Genomic DNA, 17,794 nt, shown 5'->3' with positions numbered 1-17,794 from the left:
GGATGGTGCAGGCGGCAATGCGAGCAATGGGGAGCGATGGGGAGCGGCAGATGAAGCTTCGCTCGCTGGCCTGCCACTCACCTCCTGCTGTGTGGCCTGGTTCCTAACAGGCCGCGAACCGTTACCAGTCTGCAGCCCAGGCATTGGAGACCCCCGTTTTCAGCCGCTAAGTCTATGATACTTGTTACGGCAGCAATAAGAAACTAATACACAGTTGTTTCCCCAGAGTCTACCCCCTGGCACAGATGAATAGTCCAAGATTGGGTACCTTAGGCAAACTGTAGCAGAATTCTTCCTCAAAAATGTTGGAGCTGGGACTGAAACAGATTGTCTCTACCTGGCTAAAAGTGTAGGGTAAAAATCTCAGGAGTGGTACCAGCCACATTTCCTACAGTAGAGAAAGCCAGTCTTTGAGGAAGATAGGGAAGGAAGACAATGCACAAGGCAAGAGGGCCAGAGGCTTGACAGAGGAGGGGGAGTCCCCAGTTCCAGAAGAGCCTGAAGCTCGGGGCATCTGCCTTTCCACTGGCTAGGTTGTTCAGCCTTTCCTTACCCTCGTACAACTCTCTCTCCTTCCATGTGAAATAATCATTGGATTATTGGATTACAACCAACATGTTCATAGATGCATTTTATTTAATACACTGCTGGATTGAGTTTAATAATTATATTTGTATATTTTTACATCTATGTACATAGACCAGCCTGTCATTTTCCTTCCTTCTTGTATTCTTATCTGGTGTGGATAATCAGTTTTAACATAATCTCTCTTTATTTTCTGGAAGAATTTGTCAAGAATGGGTAAAGAGTTGCAGTGTAATCTTTTTGTTTTGTTTGTTTTGTTTTCTTTCTCTGGAAGAATTTTTTTCTGTTTTTGGTGGTTGCTTTGTTATCTGTTACTTCAGAACAAATGAATCCAAATATTAGTGGCTTAAAACAACTACCATTTTATTTTATCTCCTGATTTTGTGGGTGAGGAATTCAGGCAGGTTTCAGATGGGGGATTCTTCTGCTCCATCTGAGGTCAACTGAGATTACTCAGTGGTATTCAGCTGGCAAATGACCTGGTCTGGAAGATCCAAGATAGCCTCACCTACTGGGCACCTCAGTGGGGACAGCTGGCAGGAAGGCTTGGCCCAGCTGACTGTCTGCTGAAGCATCTACATGTGGCCTCTCCAGCATGGAGGTCTCAGGGCTTCCAGAATGTTCCAAGGACAGAATTGGAAAAAGCATGGGCCCAGAAACTAGTATATCCCTTCTAGTGTATTCCATTGGTCAAAGTAGTCACAGTGTCCTCTTAGACTCAAGGGTATGACCCCATCACTCATGGGGAGGAACGGGGCACAGTTTGACAGTCATCCAGCACAGGTAGATATACTTTTAACTACTGATTAGATTCCTTTAATGGTTAGTTTGTTTTAAATTTTCTACTTCTTCTTGAGTCAGTTCTCTAGGAAATTATCCCTTTTACCTAAGTTTTCATATTTATTGGCATCAAAGTTTTTACAGTACAGTTTTTTTTAAATCTCTGGTTTATTTGTGGTTACGTCTCCCACTTTATTCCTAACATTTTTTTTTTTTTTTTTTTGGCCGCACTCCACGGCTTGTGGGGTCTTAGTTCCCCGACTAGGGGTCGAACCCAGGCCCTCAGCAGTCAAAGCATGGAGTCCTAACCACTGGACCACCAGAGAATTCCCTCCTAACATTTTTTTCATTAACACTGCCTGAGATTTGTCTAAACTTTTTAAACCAGAAACAGCAGGAATGAACTTTTATTATAAAAGTATAATAATTAAACATTATATTAATGGTGAAATAATAGGGGAAAAAAATCAATGAAACAGAAAACATCGTCTGCAATATAAGCAACTTCCAGGATGACATTATCTTTCTGTAATATTTTCTTCACTTGCTTGACTCTTAAAAACAATTGTAAAACATGCACAACAAAATTTATCATTTTAACCATTTTTAAGTGTACAATTCAGCAGCATTAAATATATTCACATTGTTGTGCAACCATCACTACCATTCATCTCTAGAACTTTTTTATCTTGCAAAACTGAAATTTTACGCATTAAACAATGATTCCCCATTGCCCCCCCATTGCACCCACCCATTCTACCTTCTGTCTCTGTGAATTTGACTACTCTAGGGATCTCATGTAAGTGGAATCATACAGTATTTGTTCTTACAAAAGAACAAATTGTCGTCATCCATGTGTTAGCATATGTCAGCATTTCCTTTCTTTTAAAGACTGAATAATATTTTGTTATATATATATATATATATATACCACCTTTTTTTTTGATCCATTCACCCACTGATGGGCACTTGGGTTCTTCCACCTTTTAGCTATTGTAAATAAAGCTGCTATGAACGTGGGTGTACAAATATCTGTTTTAGTCCCTGCTTTTAATTCTTTTGGGTATATACCCAGAAGTGGAATTGATATATCATGTGGTAATTATATGTTTAATTTTTTGACAAGCTACCACACTGTGTCTAATCATCTTTTCAAAGAGCCAACTTTTTGTCTTTGTTGATCTTCTTTTTTGTACCTTTATTTTGTATTTCATTAATTTCTGTGGGTATCTTTGATACTTCTGCTCTCTTTGGGCTTGTTTTATTCTTTTTCTAACTCAAGTTGGATGTTTACCTTATTTATTTTTAGTCTTTCTTCTTTTCCATTATAAGCATTTTCATGCTATTAATTTCGAAGCTGTATCCCACAGTTTTGAAATGTAGAATTTTGTTCTCATTCAGTCCTAAACATTTTCTAGATGTTCATATTATTTCTTTTTAGAAATGCTATTAGAAATGGACTTTAATTTTCAAAATAAATGGGTATATTAAAAGTTGTAATTTTTAAATTATTTTCTATCTATTGCATTGTTATTAGGCAACTTGGTCAATATGAAAGATTTTTTTAATGTTTGTTGCAGTTTACTTTATGATCTAATATGTAGTCAATCTTAATTCTCTATTTAGTCTTATTTATTAATTTCTTATGTTATCATTAATTTGTTATGTATTTGTAATTATATTATCCTATAACTGTAATTAATATAATATTTAATGATTTATTAATATTATTATTAATGTTAATTAATATCTGTAATGTGAAATCTCTAACTGCTGGATGCCATGTTCTACATACATACATGAAATCAACTTGTTCATTGTGCGGTTCAAATGTACCATTGTCTGCTTGATTTCTTAATAACTGGGGGAACTATGTCAAAATCTCTATGATGATGGATTTGTTACTCTTGTCAATTCTTGCTTTATACTTTCTTATGCTATGTCTGCATCAGTTCTCATTTATTCAAGTTGTTATATATTGTTCATTGGCACGCTACTTGGCGGTTGTATCTAATAACGTTTCTACGAATAGCCTGCAAAAGCTCCTCAAAAGGTTGATACTGAGCCTTCCAGTATTTTGAAGTCCTCTAATTCTGAGCTCTGAACATTGTAGGCGTTGAACCTGAGAACAAATAATCAGAATACAGCACTCTCACTTTTTCCTCTAATGAGTTGGCTCTCCCAGTAAGAAACAGCAAAAGAACTATATGCTCTGAATTCCTTCCTGGCCATAGGTGGCAGCCTGAATGGGAAGGCCAGGCAGTTATTTGCAAAGCTGAGTTAAAGGATTTGCTCTGTTTGAACAGCTGCATTCAGACCCTGAGTTCCCCTCCAGAACCCTCCAAAAAGGATGAGCTCACTAGGGTTTAGCCAACCCTTGGGTCATCACCCACTTCTGGGGTTTAGGGAAGTGTCTCCGACCTTGAGCTGGAATCAGGTCGTGGGAGCCCAGGGGTGTTGTGTGACATCTTCCAGTTGAAGATCAAGACTTTGGCAAAGAAGAGAAGAGGTGAGATGTGACCAGGTGGCTTCATTTAGGTGTTAGACAAATCTGGGCCAGGTCCAGCCGTACTAGAGAGAAGGGCTCCTGGCTGGGGGCAGTGAGCATCTTCTCAAGGAGTAGTCAGAATTCTGATAGGACCACAGGGGTCCCAGAAGAGGAGGAACAGGAAGAGGCAGGCCTCTGCCAGGCTATGGAAGGGAATGGGATGTTCACAGAGAGGGAAGAGAGAGCCGAACCACTGACCTTTCACCTTTGTGAAAGTGAAAACAGAACTTTAAAATGTGACATTTGAAATACTGTCTGAATGTGTAAATCACACATTCACTCCCATAGTTGCTGACACACAGGCAGGACATAAATAATTCTTATGTGGGACAGTGCCACCATTTTTTTAACCCAAGTTCCGGCATTGTCGATGGAGACGTGAGATGGGAGAGCCGGCAGTTCCTCGGGCTCCCGTCAGCTTTCCCGTGGGTTCCAGAGCACGAGTGAACTCCTCTCACTCCCTGGCAGAGGGCTGAGGGCAGTGGGAGAGAAGCAGCAGCAGCAAGCTATAAAAAAACTCTAAGTCTGATTTCCTTCTAAGGCATCATGAGTCACTGGATGCTCCAGCCCTCAGTGCCCTGGGAAGTTCAGCTCAAATCGGAAATGTGTGCATGTGTTTTTCTTCCTGAACCAAAACTGCTGAAAAACTAGATGACGTCACTTGGACTGAATCTCCTGCAGGCAGTGAATGGTAGCTTCCTATTTCTGTGCTGCCAGGAGGATGGAAGTCACTTAACGATCAGTTTCTTTGACCCCCGTTCCAGTATTACATCACAGTGTTAAGAGCAAGCTTACCCTCCGCTCCACCCCCGACAGGGAGCTGCTGAGACTTTAAAAATCCCATTTGTCATCTCCAAGTGTACAGCACGCCTACACTCTTTTGCCTCCCACTCTTTAGGCTGCAATTTCAATTTAAACACCAAGTGACGCCAAGCTGGGTTGGTCAGAATACTAGAAAGCCACAGGTAGAATGTACCTCGTCCAATAATCTGATTTTAACTGAGGTGTAGAGAGGTAAAGAACCTGTCCATGGCTACAGAAGGACAGAAGCAAAACTAGGAGCCGGGCCTAAAGTCTCAGCAGAGGGCTCTGTCCCCACAGTGGTGTCTCCATCCTTGTAGACGAGGCGCTGGCTGTATACAGAAGCTAAATGTTCCCTGGAGCTGTGTCTCAAGCCCTCTGGCCAAAGCAGGGGCTTACCCTGTGATCATTCCCGTTCTTCTCAGCCCTCTTGTGCTTCTGGGCAGGGTGGGAAAGGAAATGGGCAAGGCAGCCTGGGGAAGATCCTTCTGGAAACACAGGTGGCAGCCAGGAGATGGCCTTTCCTGCTAGAGAATCTTGTCTAGAAACCAGGGTCTGGGACAGCACTGATTAAGGGCAAGGTTTCAACTCCAAGGTTCTGCATGGAAGCTGCAGCCTCCACTGCCCTGCTCTGGACATGTAATGTTAAAGTCCCATCTAGTATCTAAATTCCCATCTAATGTTTAAAGTGTACTTCTTCACACAATTCCTAAAGAGACTTGGATGAACCTTGAAGTTAAAGAGGAATGAATCTTTTTACGGTGTGAATTTTCCACATAAGGCAAACACAGATACATTAATATGCCAAGAGACTGTGTTAAAACGTCAGCTATTGACACCTGAACTTTAAAACCAGGGTAAGGCCGTAGTGGGATGTGTCTGTGGTGTTTCTGGTCCCTCCCCTACCACGCTAGGGCCCCGGTGGAATCACATCTGAGGGCAGGTGTAGCTTGTTCATTGAGCAAAAGGGATGGAAAGCATTGCGAGCTAAAAACCTACAGAGTTCGCGGTTAGAGATGAAAGGCTGCAGAAATGTTTATTGAATACAGTGCCAGGTTTATAAATAGAACTTATTTACAATTTCCATAGAGTTGGTCCCCCATCAGAGAGGTGGTGAAATCTCCAAACAGTTCATCTCACGATTTACAGAAACGTTCAAGTACATCTCCTTTGCAAATCGCCACGGTGAAGGGTGACTTCGGTAACAAAAGAACTACCACCATCTTTGCTACAGACATGTTTAATGAACATTAGAATAGATTTGGAGAAAGAACACACACTCCTCCCAAGCCACTACCTTCTCACTCTGAGGAATACAGACAGCAAAGAATTTCTGTCTCCTACAGGGTAACTTCAAGGGATCAAAAAAGATAATAGTAACCGCCAGCTGAAGGGATAGATTAAGACACATTCGTGGAATCTAGTCACTGCCAAAAGGATAAGTGTATTTAGGATATACAGTAATTAATTCAAATGTTAAAAATAATTGAAGGAACCAAGAGCAGACTTGACCAAATTTACATTCTTTGTTTAGGAAGAAGTTCCCAGTATGCTGAGGGGTCACAGCAGCACGAGGCCTACTGGGCGGCCACGTGTTACAATATGGTTACAAGTACAGTCAGACATGCATTTATAAAGAGAATATAAAAATATGTACAGTAGCTAATTTTCAATGTGTTTTAAGTGGCCGAAAGACACCAATTTAAAGTGTGCAAAAATTCGTTTGTCAAAAAATCAGAAAAACAACCTTCCTTGGCAACAGTACATCAAAGGTCCATCTGAAATATCAAGATACATTTGCCTTGCTTGACACCTACCCCGAACAGATGGAGAACAAAACTATGAAAGTATATGCCAAGGACTCAGCAGTTTTTTTATGGCAAGTCTCAGGCTCCAACGGGATGCCAGTTAAACTAGTCACTTTATATATATATATAAATATATATAGAGAGATATATTTATTTATAGAGCAGTTAGAAGTAGGGGCCAGAGTTTACAGGAAGGTGCTGACCAACTTTCACAGTACTGCCACCTCATCCAGCTATTTCCTCTCACAAACCCCTGCAGACTGCAAACACCCAACCCCTGGGCTGGTCATCCCCCTCAAAGGCCAGAGAGAAAGGCTACAGTGGACTGAGTTCCCTCTGCTCCAAAGTGGAACTCAGCATCCCCCTGGGGGAAAGGTTTCTGGTTCCCGTACAGGATCCGGGCCATTCAAGAATCTGGTTTCAAGGGTAGTAGTCTTTTAGGAAAGACTGCAGGACCACTAACATGGAGTCCACCCGGCTTCTAGGAAAAAAACTTGGTCAAAGGGTAAGATAGAAGGCAAAGTTTCTGAAAATCAAGCCAAATCGCCCTCAACCCTTTTTAAAACTACAAGGAGGTCATCGGCCACAGGCCTGAGAGTGGGTCAACAGTCAGGCTACTTGACCTCCCTGCAGGAAACATCCAGGTTATTCACTTACTCGAAGGAGAAACCCCAGTCCTGTCTCACCAGAAGAAAAACCCCGAGGTATTCTGAGATGTTCCTTTCAGATTCAAGGAGTTGTGAAAGCCAAGCCCAGCTCATGACGTCAACCTCTCTTCTTCCAACCACCCAGTCTAAGGACCAGCAGCAAAGGCAGATGGGCAGGCTCCTCTCCACTGCTCTGACCCACCCCTCTGGCGGGAAAACTAAAGAGTTGCAAAGTGCCAGAGAGACAAGGAGTAGGAAAGGGAGAAGCTAAGGGTCTCCTTAAAACAGCCCCGAATGCACCCATTGGGCTGCCAAGAGCTTCTCGCTGCCTCACTCGCAGCCTGCCGCTGTTCCCTGGCAAATTAAAACTTCTCACAGAAACACGCAAAACCCAAATCTCCTAGCTAATAAGATACAACCAAGTTAACACCCTGAAAAATGTACATCCAGCCTTCACTTCAAAAACAGGTCTGCACTAAATCCAAACGCCTTTTAGGGAGCTCTTAAGCAAACCAATCCCACTGCAAAGACCAGTACCAGCATCTCTGAGTTTTGGTTACAGGTTTATAAAGAAGCACAAAATTCCCTCTGGGCTGGGAGTTTTACTTTCAAGTTGGGAGCTAGCATTAGTTCCGCTTGGGGGGTGGGGAAGCAAAGTCAAGTCAACCTAAAAAAAAAAAAAAAAAAGTAAAAGGAGTCTAAGGTAAGTATAATCATAAATTAAGAACTGTGAATCAAAAGGTGACTGGTAGTGTCTTTTAGGCATGAAAAGCCTGGCTTAGAAAAGTGACTGCTTCTACCACACACAGCGAGGATTGAATTACAGACACACTAAATCATGTCTTTTGCACAGATGGTCTCAAGTAGTTACATAAAACAGGTAATCAGCAGCACAATTGATAAGAACCCCTAAATACATGCTTGAAAGTGGTTTTTTTCCTTCATTAAGAGTTCTACTGCCTGAATAATCATTAAGTTACCATAATTCACTTTCCCCCCTCCCCCCCAGTGAAAATACAAGTAGACCTACATGTCCATAAATAAGATGAAGCAATCGGTATCTGCTTGGTTTTAGGCAAGGTCTCAGGCTCAGCAGTTGGTGCTGGGATTTCAGGAGGGAGGGAGGGAGGGAGGGAGGGAGTGAAACCCAATGCTGGGCTGTGGGCATTTAAAGGTACACTTGCCTCCCCTCCAACTGCCTTGTCCCGTTTAGATCTCAGCTTTACAAAGCATTTAACACCACTTTAAGTTAATGGTCTTTTTATTGGAAAAAAAAAAAAACTAGCATTTACAACTTGGAATGGACGTAAATTGTAATTTCTTGAACAGCAATGTTGATGGTTGTGCTGAAGTCCACAGCCACAGCCTACTCTGCTGGCTCCAAGTCATGGTTCAGAAGGTTTTAAAAACAGAGAGTCCAAAGATGCTCCCTTGATAAAGGTTTGTTTTTAAAAATTTGTATGAATGGTGATAGCCTGACACCCACTCCGCTCTAGCACAATGCAGACAATGCTAAACCAACACACGTGGGCATGCCACCAGGGTGTGTCACGGTCACGACAGGTAGGGGGGCATGGGGAAGTTACAAGAGGGCCATCCTGCTAGTGGGGCTATGCCTGGACAGTTTGTCTTCCACAGCATCCTGAGGTAAACCAATCTTAAATGTCTGTCTTCAGTAAACCAGCTATGACAATTTATGGTAACAAATTGAACTAGAACCCCTTTGAGTAGGCTTTGAATTTGTTTTTTTTTTGTTTTTCATTTTTAATACAAACGCCTGACTGTGCTCAACTGTCAAGCTGCATGCATGAAAAACTGGCCAGCCCAAACAGTGTATTAACCATGAGCGGACGGACCTGCCAGGTGTCCACTAAGTGCTTCCTTATCATTAAGGTAGGACAAGTATTTATATCGGAAAACTGATGTAGCTTGATCTTTAGGGGACAGGACCACCAATCGATACATGCAGATTTTGTGTGTGTGTGGACAGAAGGTACTCTTGACATTCAGTTTTGCTATATAGAAACAGAATGAGTAAATGAATTTTTTTTTTTTTTGCAAGAGGTAAGTAAAAGATCAATTTGATTCTTCTAGAGGGGGGAAAAAAGGAGTTGAAAGTAGGTCTTCATTTTGCAGTCATCATCTGTACGAATTCTGAAAAGACAAATAATCATAACTTTCGGTTATCTTCAAAAGCAGCTTCAATGAACATAACATCTCTACTCTGCATAAGGAAAGAAAAAAAAAATCTAGTTCAAGTAGTTAACTTGTTTATAGATCCTAAGGGGAAAACTTAGAAACTAAGCTAAAGCAACTTGGTGTGTTACCTTCGTAGTTGACTTGTCCATCTCCATCAATATCTGCTTCTCTGATCATTTCATCTACTTCTTCATCTGTTAGTTTTTCTCCTAAGTTTGTCATGACGTGACGTAGTTCTGCAGCACTGATGTAACCATTACCATCCTGTGAACATTCAGCAACTGTTACTGGCAGGGACTCATAGTGGTCCGGTGTGGGCAAGTAGGCCTTTGACTTAATTAAGCCCCTCAAGTTACTGCCAACTGTGTGTATGTCGACAATTCTCCATCTCCAGTTCCCACCTCTACCTACTAAGCACATGCAGTCAGCCAATGCAGACACTGCAGGGGCTTTTGAAAAGCAAACAGAAATTGAAAGTCACAATCAAGAAACTTGGTTCAAAATTTCTCTACTATTTATTATGTTTACTCTCATCTGATAAGGTTACTACAGTAAGTCAGGATATCTGAAAATGAGATTTCAGAGGCTCAGGCAGTTAGGTAAGTGTTCTAACTAGAATAGAACGTTAAAGCTTTTAGAAATGACAGCCAGAAAGCCATATTTAAGTACAGTCTGCAGTGCAGACGCAGGGTTACCTTGTCAAAGACTCGGAATGCCTCGCGGATTTCTTCTTCACTGTCTGTATCTTTCATTTTTCTAGCCATCATAGTCAAAAATTCTGGGAAATCAATGGTGCCATTACCTCAAATAAAAAAACAAAAGCTCATGTAAAATAAGCGCTCCAGTAATGCTACCCTGGAGTGATAGTTTTAGAACCACTTTATAGAACAGTAAGCATTTGCTAGGACAAACTGGTAAATTGTTTTATTATGTTGAGCCATCTTAGGTTTAAGCTATTCAAATACTTCACAGGGCAATTTCATGTGATTCACATAATTCAAACCAGTGATCAGTGCCCAGGATAGCATTTAATGATGCAAAGGAAACTGCACATACAGATTCTTGGCCACTGAAGGTTTTGTACAGTTCAAGAGAAAAAAAAAAGCCCATAGCAGTGCAAGCTGAATCTTTCTACTCCCAAGGAAGGCACCTGAGTTTGCCTTCCCCCGAGTTAGGGAGATCACTCGGATCTAGCTCTGCCTGCACTAGCGATGCTGGTGAAGGTCCATAATTGGGCCGCCAGGAGTACACAATGTTTTTAGGAAAGAAAAGGATTATGAACGGGAAAAAAGTTGACTTTGTTATGCCAGGGACCATAAAGTGTTGCAAAGTCTTCTCCAGGAGGCATTTCTTAGCCACATTATGGTAAGTCACCTAATCGTTTTCTCCCCAGCTCAGTATCTTTATTTCCCATTAAGGGCAAGGCTCAAAAGTGTCTTCTCAGCTCAGACTATTAACATTCAGGAAACTTTGTCAGAAGAATCTGTTCTACGGCCAGTATTCCAAACAGCTCCTCCTTTAAAACCAACAGCTCGATGAACACCCCAAAGACAAGTCACCAGGATCAACAGTGTTACTTGAACTAAACGAAACAAAAATTAAATTAGAAGAAAAAAGCCTTACGTTAAGTCACTCGTTTTCACCAGTACCTTTAAATCAAAATGATAATTCAGAGAGTCCTTCAAATCTATTTAGCCTCCAAAATTTTTAAGCATTATTGACATTCATGGAAGACAAAATTATTTGAAATGCTCTCTTACAGCCACACAGCGATGTCCTTAGGCATCATATTTATTCATTGCGAGTACCAGATTCTATAGCTTGAGACAACTTTCCCCACCTTGTTCCATAAAACCCGAGGGCCTAATACACTTTGCCAGTCCCCAAGCACAGTTTCCCCAGGGCTTACACAAAACATGAGAGCCATCCCATGTTCCCAGATGGCTGATCACCCTTAGCAGTCAAACGAGACAGAACTATGAAAAACCTCTTTTTCCAAATTACTAAGGACGAAAACAGTCTTTAGAAGTAGTTCAAATGGGGTAAAACCATTGTTAAAGAGCTGACCCGGGCTTCCCTGGTGGCACAGTGGTTGAGAGTCCGCCTGCCAATGCAGGGGACACGGGTTCATGCCCCGGTCCGGGAAGATCCCACATGCTGCGGAGCGGCTGGGCCCGTGAGCCATGGCCGCTGAGCCTGCACGTCCGGAGCCTGTGCTCCGCAACGGGAGAGGCCACAACAGTGAGAGGCCCCTGTGCCACAAAAAAAAAAAAAAAAAAAAAAGAGCTGACCCGAAACCCCTGCTTCTAAATGTATATGACCAGACAAGTATAATTCCATTTTATCACCTTATGATACCATATTTTTAAATGGCTACTATCATGCCAATCATCAAGAAAGTAGTCCAGATCCAAATCGTTTATTCTTACCTCATCTTTTCAAAATTTACTAATGTTCTACAATGTTTGTAGATTTGATTAATTTACTTAAGTTTATTAAATTAAAATTATTAATTGATATTATTTCCAAAAAACGTGTTTTATTTGGGGGGAGGGAGTGATCAAAAACCACTTACTGATAGAAGTGCCCACTAAAAGGTCTATTGTCCACTGTTCTGGAGTCCAGAAGAACGAACAACCAAATGATGACCGACTGCTAGAGGGGTTACTGCTTGCCCCTTCTGGGTCCACATCCTTCTACTAGCTTCTATAAATCCACTCCCTACAATCATCATGCACCCCACCTCCAAGCCTCAATGATCCTCAAAATCCTCTTCAATAAACACACTGACGGCTCACACTGTACTCACTCCCACATGTTAACATCTGAGAATGCTCTTCCCCCACCTCACTTGGGTTTTTTCTCCTCTTAGAGACAGTAAGCTTTTTTAAAAGGTCTATGGCAATTTATTTTTATTTTCCCCATAGGACTCAGCGCAGACTCATGGGCCAGTTGATAAAAGACTGAGCTGTAGGTCATGGCGAGTGGAAAAGAACAATACTGTGATCTGATCCAGGAAATATTCTAGACAGTGAGCAGGGCAAAAGGCAGGCCCATAATCTTCTGTTTTAATTGTCAGTGGCTGTATGGAAACCACAGAAAGGATCTTTGCACATTTGCCTTGATCTGGGGACCTGAAAGACAATCTTTAACATGTCTGAACTTGAATTACACAACGCTGGCATTCATTCATAGTTCTAAAGCCCTTACCATCAGCGTCCACTTCGTTGATCATATCCTGCAATTCGGCTTCTGTTGGGTTCTGACCCAGTGACCTCATGACAGTTCCAAGTTCCTTTGTTGTGATGGTGCCATCGCCATCTTTGTCAAATAGGGAGAAAGCTTCCTTGAATTCTGAAAACAGAAGTTTACCTTTTAGAATGAATGTCTTCACCCAACCCAGCCACAGCACGCCCTTCCCTTAACTTGCCAAAGCAAGCCATCCAAGTTGTGCAAGTTAAGAGAAACTGCCTGCTCTTTATCTGCTGAAACAAAGATCACAGCAGTTCTGTTGGACTGGCCTTCACACGGTAGTCCATAGAGCAAACGTCATTCCTGGTAACCAGTTCCATAAAGCCACAATATTCTCACATAAAGAAGGTTAAGCCTCAACACACTTAATTTAGTCCTAGGTCCAATCTGACAAGTGAAGATTGGTCCACATGCTCCTTTATGGTCCCTTCCTGTTAAATTTCTACAGCCACAAGAACTCCCTGTTTCACAGCCATAGGAAGAGGTGGTTACCAGAAATGTACAATCCCACGTAACCAGTGTGTTCTCTCTACATGGCATTCAGAGTATTTCAAAGGCATTCCTGGTTTCCTAAAGAGAAACCATCTCAAAAAAGTCCTCCAGGGGCTTCCCTGGTGGTGCAGTGGTTGAGAGTCCGCCTGCCGATACAGGGGACACGGGTTCGTGCCCCGGTCCGGAAAGATCCCACATGCCATGGAGCGGCTGGGCCCGTGAGCCATGGCTGCTGAGCCTGCGCGTCCGGAGCCTGTGCTCCGCAACGGGAGAGGCCACAACAGTGACAGGCCCGCGTACCGCCAAAAAAAAAAAAAAGTCCTCCAGAGAATATTAAAAGCTAAAATCTAAACTAAATCATCCCTTCCCAATTATTACAGGGGTCCTGACACTTATTTCCACCCATTCCCATTCAGAATAGCAAGTACAAGCTTTCATGGTGAATTACTAAAAGACCTGTGACATAAGAATTCTAAACTACATTCTTGAGTAGCAGGCTCCATGCAATCTCATTATATACAAAGCCTGGCACACCGTGAAGCATAAGTGGGTATTCTTAGTTCTATTTCCTTTCTCATTATCTCCAAAATGCTGACAAGGAGTAACACTTGACCTAAATATCTCTGCTTATTGTTTTCATTTAAATAAATTCTTAGAAAACTGCTCAGACCATAGGGGGAGAGGACAGAGGAGTCACCAGAACTGAGTCTGCCTAGTTCCGCTCTCCTGAAACTCCCTGAAGTCATCAACTTACCAGCAATCTGTTCTTCGGTCAGCTGATCAGCCTACATAGAAAAAGAAAAGGTTATAATTCAATCCACCAGAGTTTGATCGAGGTCAACATGGTTTTTCCAATTACACTTTTAATAGTGATCTTTCAAAAATCAATCTCGAAGAAAAAATCAGCTGTTTGAAAACTTCAGCAACGTCATTTAATAAAAACAATTAGAATAAAGGGAACCCTTTACGCTATTTTAAAAACAAAGGAAGTGACAACATCTCATTTCGGGTTTTCTTCTCTGGGCCTATGGCTATACGCTCTGCAGTCTAACCACGAAGGGTCAGTTCATAGTTTGAAAAAGGGCACCTCTAGTGGCAAAAGGCCCACTGCATCGGCTGCAGGGGCAGGCTCTGAGAAAGAAGAGCGCCACCTACTGCACCAGGGATGCCACAGTCCCCGCTTCCATCCAAGAAGGGACCCAGCCTGCTGCTGCTGTCACCGCAGCCAGGATTGGGTCCAGGGGCAGACTTTTAGTGCACCTTGCGCATTGCTGCAGGCACTCCAAATCTCCAAACTGGCGTTACATAATGTCATTGGGCTGGATTAACAGGCTTTTAATATCTATTTTATGAGATACAATTCAATGGAAAAAAATAAATATACAGCAATGGGTTATCCTACCAACTTCATTTCCATGTAACAAGTGCTTTCCAATCATTTAAATTAGGCAGTTATTTGTTAAAAGCCTAACATTTAGAACAGCTAAATGCCCTTGGTCAAATTATCCTGATTTAGGAGCCAGGAAAAAATGGAACTGTCCTACAGCTGAGCTGTTACAAAACTGCAAAAATTAAGTATGCAGTAACTATATAATAATTATGAGACTGTGCCCTCCCTTTTTTGGAGAGGAACTATTAACTTTGCTAGAGAATATTTACCTACTTTATGGATGACATAAGAGCTGCTCATAATAGAAATACTTGACTAGAGGTGGTAACGGCCACGAAGGTAATTCTCACTTGCATTATTTGGCCTCGGCAACACTGAACCTGTGCCTCCAGCCAGGGGAATTCGAGATCTCAAGGAGAGCTAATATGTATTTTTATATTAATGAAGCACGCCTAATGAAGCCAGTTCCAGAATAAGTCCTAATAGAAAGCTGACGGCATTAAGTTTATTCTAACTCATAAGTGGAAACTTTCACAATAGGAATGATGTTCCAACATACTGATTTGGGGGAGACACTTATGTTTTCAAATTATAACTGGGTCTTCCTTTCTAACCCAGATATAGCACGTTGGTCTTCTTTATACCGAATGAAGGAGACACGATGATTTACGTAATGCCAGGGCAACGTCAGTCTTGCACAACAGGAAGCGCTGCCACACCTCGCAAGAGAAGCTGTCACCTCACCGTGGAGACAGTCTCACCTCGCCGCAAAATTCTCGCATTAGAGTGGTTATCGAGAGCATCAGCCTTCCTCGACAAAGAAATACACCCCGACCACCGGACCGCGCTGGCCTTGGGGGCGAAGGTGCGCTGAACCTGCCGGGAGCCACCTCCCCACCCCGCCAAGCCAGAAAACGCTGTGGGTGATGTCAGCCCTGCCCGCCGAGAGAGGAAGGGGGCTATGGAAAACACCCAGCGAGGCGCACAGCCGCATCTGGCAGTCTAGAGGCTGCAGAGAAAGCGGAAACGTGGAGGGCATCTCCCTTCGGACTGGGAAGTGGCTCGGGGCGGAGAAAACGCCGGGCGAGGGGCCGGGCAGGGGAGCGGGCCCCGAGTGCAGGAGGGTTCAAGGGGGCACCGCCCTCCCAGGCCAGGGAGACCCCCACTCCCACCCCCAACCCCACCTCCGCGGCTGCGCGGCAGGCGGAGGCCCAGTCCGCCCCGCGCCCTCCACCCGCTTCTGCTCCCCGAGGCGGCGAGCCCGCCGCGCCGCCACCGCCTCCCGGAGCAGAAACTTTGCGTCTCTGCTGGAGGCCGAGCCGCGCGCCAGCTCCCTCCTCCCCCGCCTCTCCCCCGCCCCAATTAGCGCGAGCCGAGCGCCTCCCTCGGGAAGGGACCTCCTGGTGTACCGAGGATCACGCACGCCTTTACTGCCGCACAGGGTGGGGGGCTGCAGGGGAGCGAACCGGGGAGACACGAACCCCGGCCACACCGCAGGGCCCCGCCCGGGTGCAGGGCGGCCGGCCCGCCGCTTCCGCCCTCTCCGCCCCCCACCCCGCGCCTTCCTGCCCCCACCCCACCCTTCCCCGGCTCCTTCCTTCCCAGCCCACGCCCGCGCCGCGCCCCCCGGGAGGGAGGAGGAAAGAGCGCCGGGAGAGAGCGCCCAGCGGGGACAGCAGTGTTGGGGGAAGGCTGACGGCGCCCCCCACGTCCCGGCAGGAGCAACGTGCGCCACCGGCTCGCTCCGGCCCATTCATTCTCCGCTGCCCGCCCGCCCAGCTGCCTGCGAGCCAGGGTCTAGTGCCCGGCCCCGCCCGGCTCCCCCGCCCCCCGGGGCAGAGGCGAAGCGCTGCGGGAAGCCCGGGTGCGGCGCGCTGGATGCAGTGTTGCGGACTGGGGGAGGGGGGTGGGTGCAGACGGCTCCGATTCAGCTGGGGCCAGAGCCCCTGCCCGCGGACAGCCCACGGCCAAGCCCAGCTCCAAGACGCACCAAAATTTAAATGAGGATCCCTGGCCGAGGAAACCGAGATGCAAATCCGGAATGCATCCTAAACCGCACCTGCTGCGTAACACCCAGAAAAGAAAAAAACCCCAACAAAGAAAAGAAAAAGAAAAAGAGGAGAAAAATATAGGCTGAACTAAAAATTGGGTAAGAAATCATGGGCCGGCAGCTGCTACGCCGGCGTTTGCCACTCCCGACCTACCATGGTGCGAGCGAACGGAGGAAGAGCAGAGAGAACAAGGGTGGCTGCACCTGCGCCGGGGCTGTGACCGCAGGGGTGCCTCTGCTACTGCTGCTGCTGCTACTAAGGCGCTGTGAGCGCTGAGCGTTATGCCACCGCCGCCGCCGCCGCCCAACTGCGAGTAACGGCTCCGCGTCCGCGAGGCTCCCAGCACCACTGTCGAAGTGCGAGCCTGCGCTCCGCGGTATATATACGACGCTCGGTATCCCTCCGCCTCAGCCGCGGCCGCCTCGTTCTGAGCTGCGCTGCGAGGGCCGGGCCTTGGCCACTCGGCCCCGCCCACAGGCGCGCCCGGCCTCCCGCCGCCCCCTGCGCGCCATCCGCGGCGGCACTGGGCTGGAGACCCACATGCGAAGGGTTAGGGGAGAGGCGCAGGGTCGCGGGGCAGGTGCGGCGAAGAGTCCCGGAAGATGCCCACCGGGGCCGGGGCGAGGACAGAACGTCAGCATAGCCCCGACTTGGGGCGGCCCTGGGCTTCAGAGGCCCAAGGACCCTCACCCCAGCCCCACCCCCACCTGTGGGCCCCCCTCCTACCCCCACCTCACATCTCCTACCGCTCCGCTGGGGCACCCGGGTGCCCCTGGCCCCTGGCCTCGTCGTCCCCAGCTGGCCGCCTCCGTTGGGGAGCTGCGGGCGGTCCTAGGGTAGGGGGCGGCCGCGGGGAGCTGGGGACAGGAATTGACCGCTCTCCTTCTGCTGCCGGGGAGAGGGGTCTGGAAGGGGAAAGACAGTGTGCCTCGTGCAAGTAATTGGTCAGACGTTTGCTTTTGAAAATTTGAAGTAATATCAGAGACAAATTAATATATGCTCAGTTGCTAAATCTGTGTCGTGTTCATATGCTTAGCCAGTCTTATTTTAATGTTTTTACGTTTCCACTGAATTTTTTTTTTTTTATGCCTGAATAATCTCCCTCGTACTGTTTGGTTCTCTTTTTCCTGTGGAAAATACTATTCATCCTGACCCCAGTCTTACTGAAATTAATGTATCTGTGCATCTTCTATAGACTAAAACACATGCTTTGATTTTTTTGTTTGTTTCGTTTTGGTTTT

The 17,794-nt window shown here is 45.3% G+C and overlaps 1 protein-coding gene across 1 annotated transcript; it reads right to left on the bottom strand.

Annotated features, from left to right (window-relative positions):
* Nucleotides 1–8,412: 8,412 nt before the first annotated feature.
* On the bottom strand, nt 8,413–16,951 carry CALM1 (calmodulin 1). The gene is made up of 6 exons (XM_079700065.1): nt 16,707–16,951; nt 13,867–13,897; nt 12,579–12,722; nt 10,064–10,170; nt 9,497–9,632; nt 8,413–9,323 (listed from the first exon to the last, which is right to left on the bottom strand). The coding sequence occupies exons 1-6, from the start codon at nt 16,707–16,709 to the stop codon at nt 9,295–9,297; spliced, it is 450 nt and encodes a 149-aa protein (XP_079556191.1). The 5' UTR covers nt 16,710–16,951; the 3' UTR covers nt 8,413–9,294.
* Between the last annotated feature and the right edge of the window lie 843 nt (nt 16,952–17,794).

Source organism: Hyperoodon ampullatus, assembly GCF_949752795.1.
Source record: "Hyperoodon ampullatus genome assembly, chromosome: 3".
Taxonomy (NCBI): Eukaryota; Metazoa; Chordata; class Mammalia; order Artiodactyla; family Ziphiidae; genus Hyperoodon; species Hyperoodon ampullatus.
Note: the sequence above shows the minus strand (reverse complement) of the source record. Positions and strands in the feature narration are given on the sequence as shown.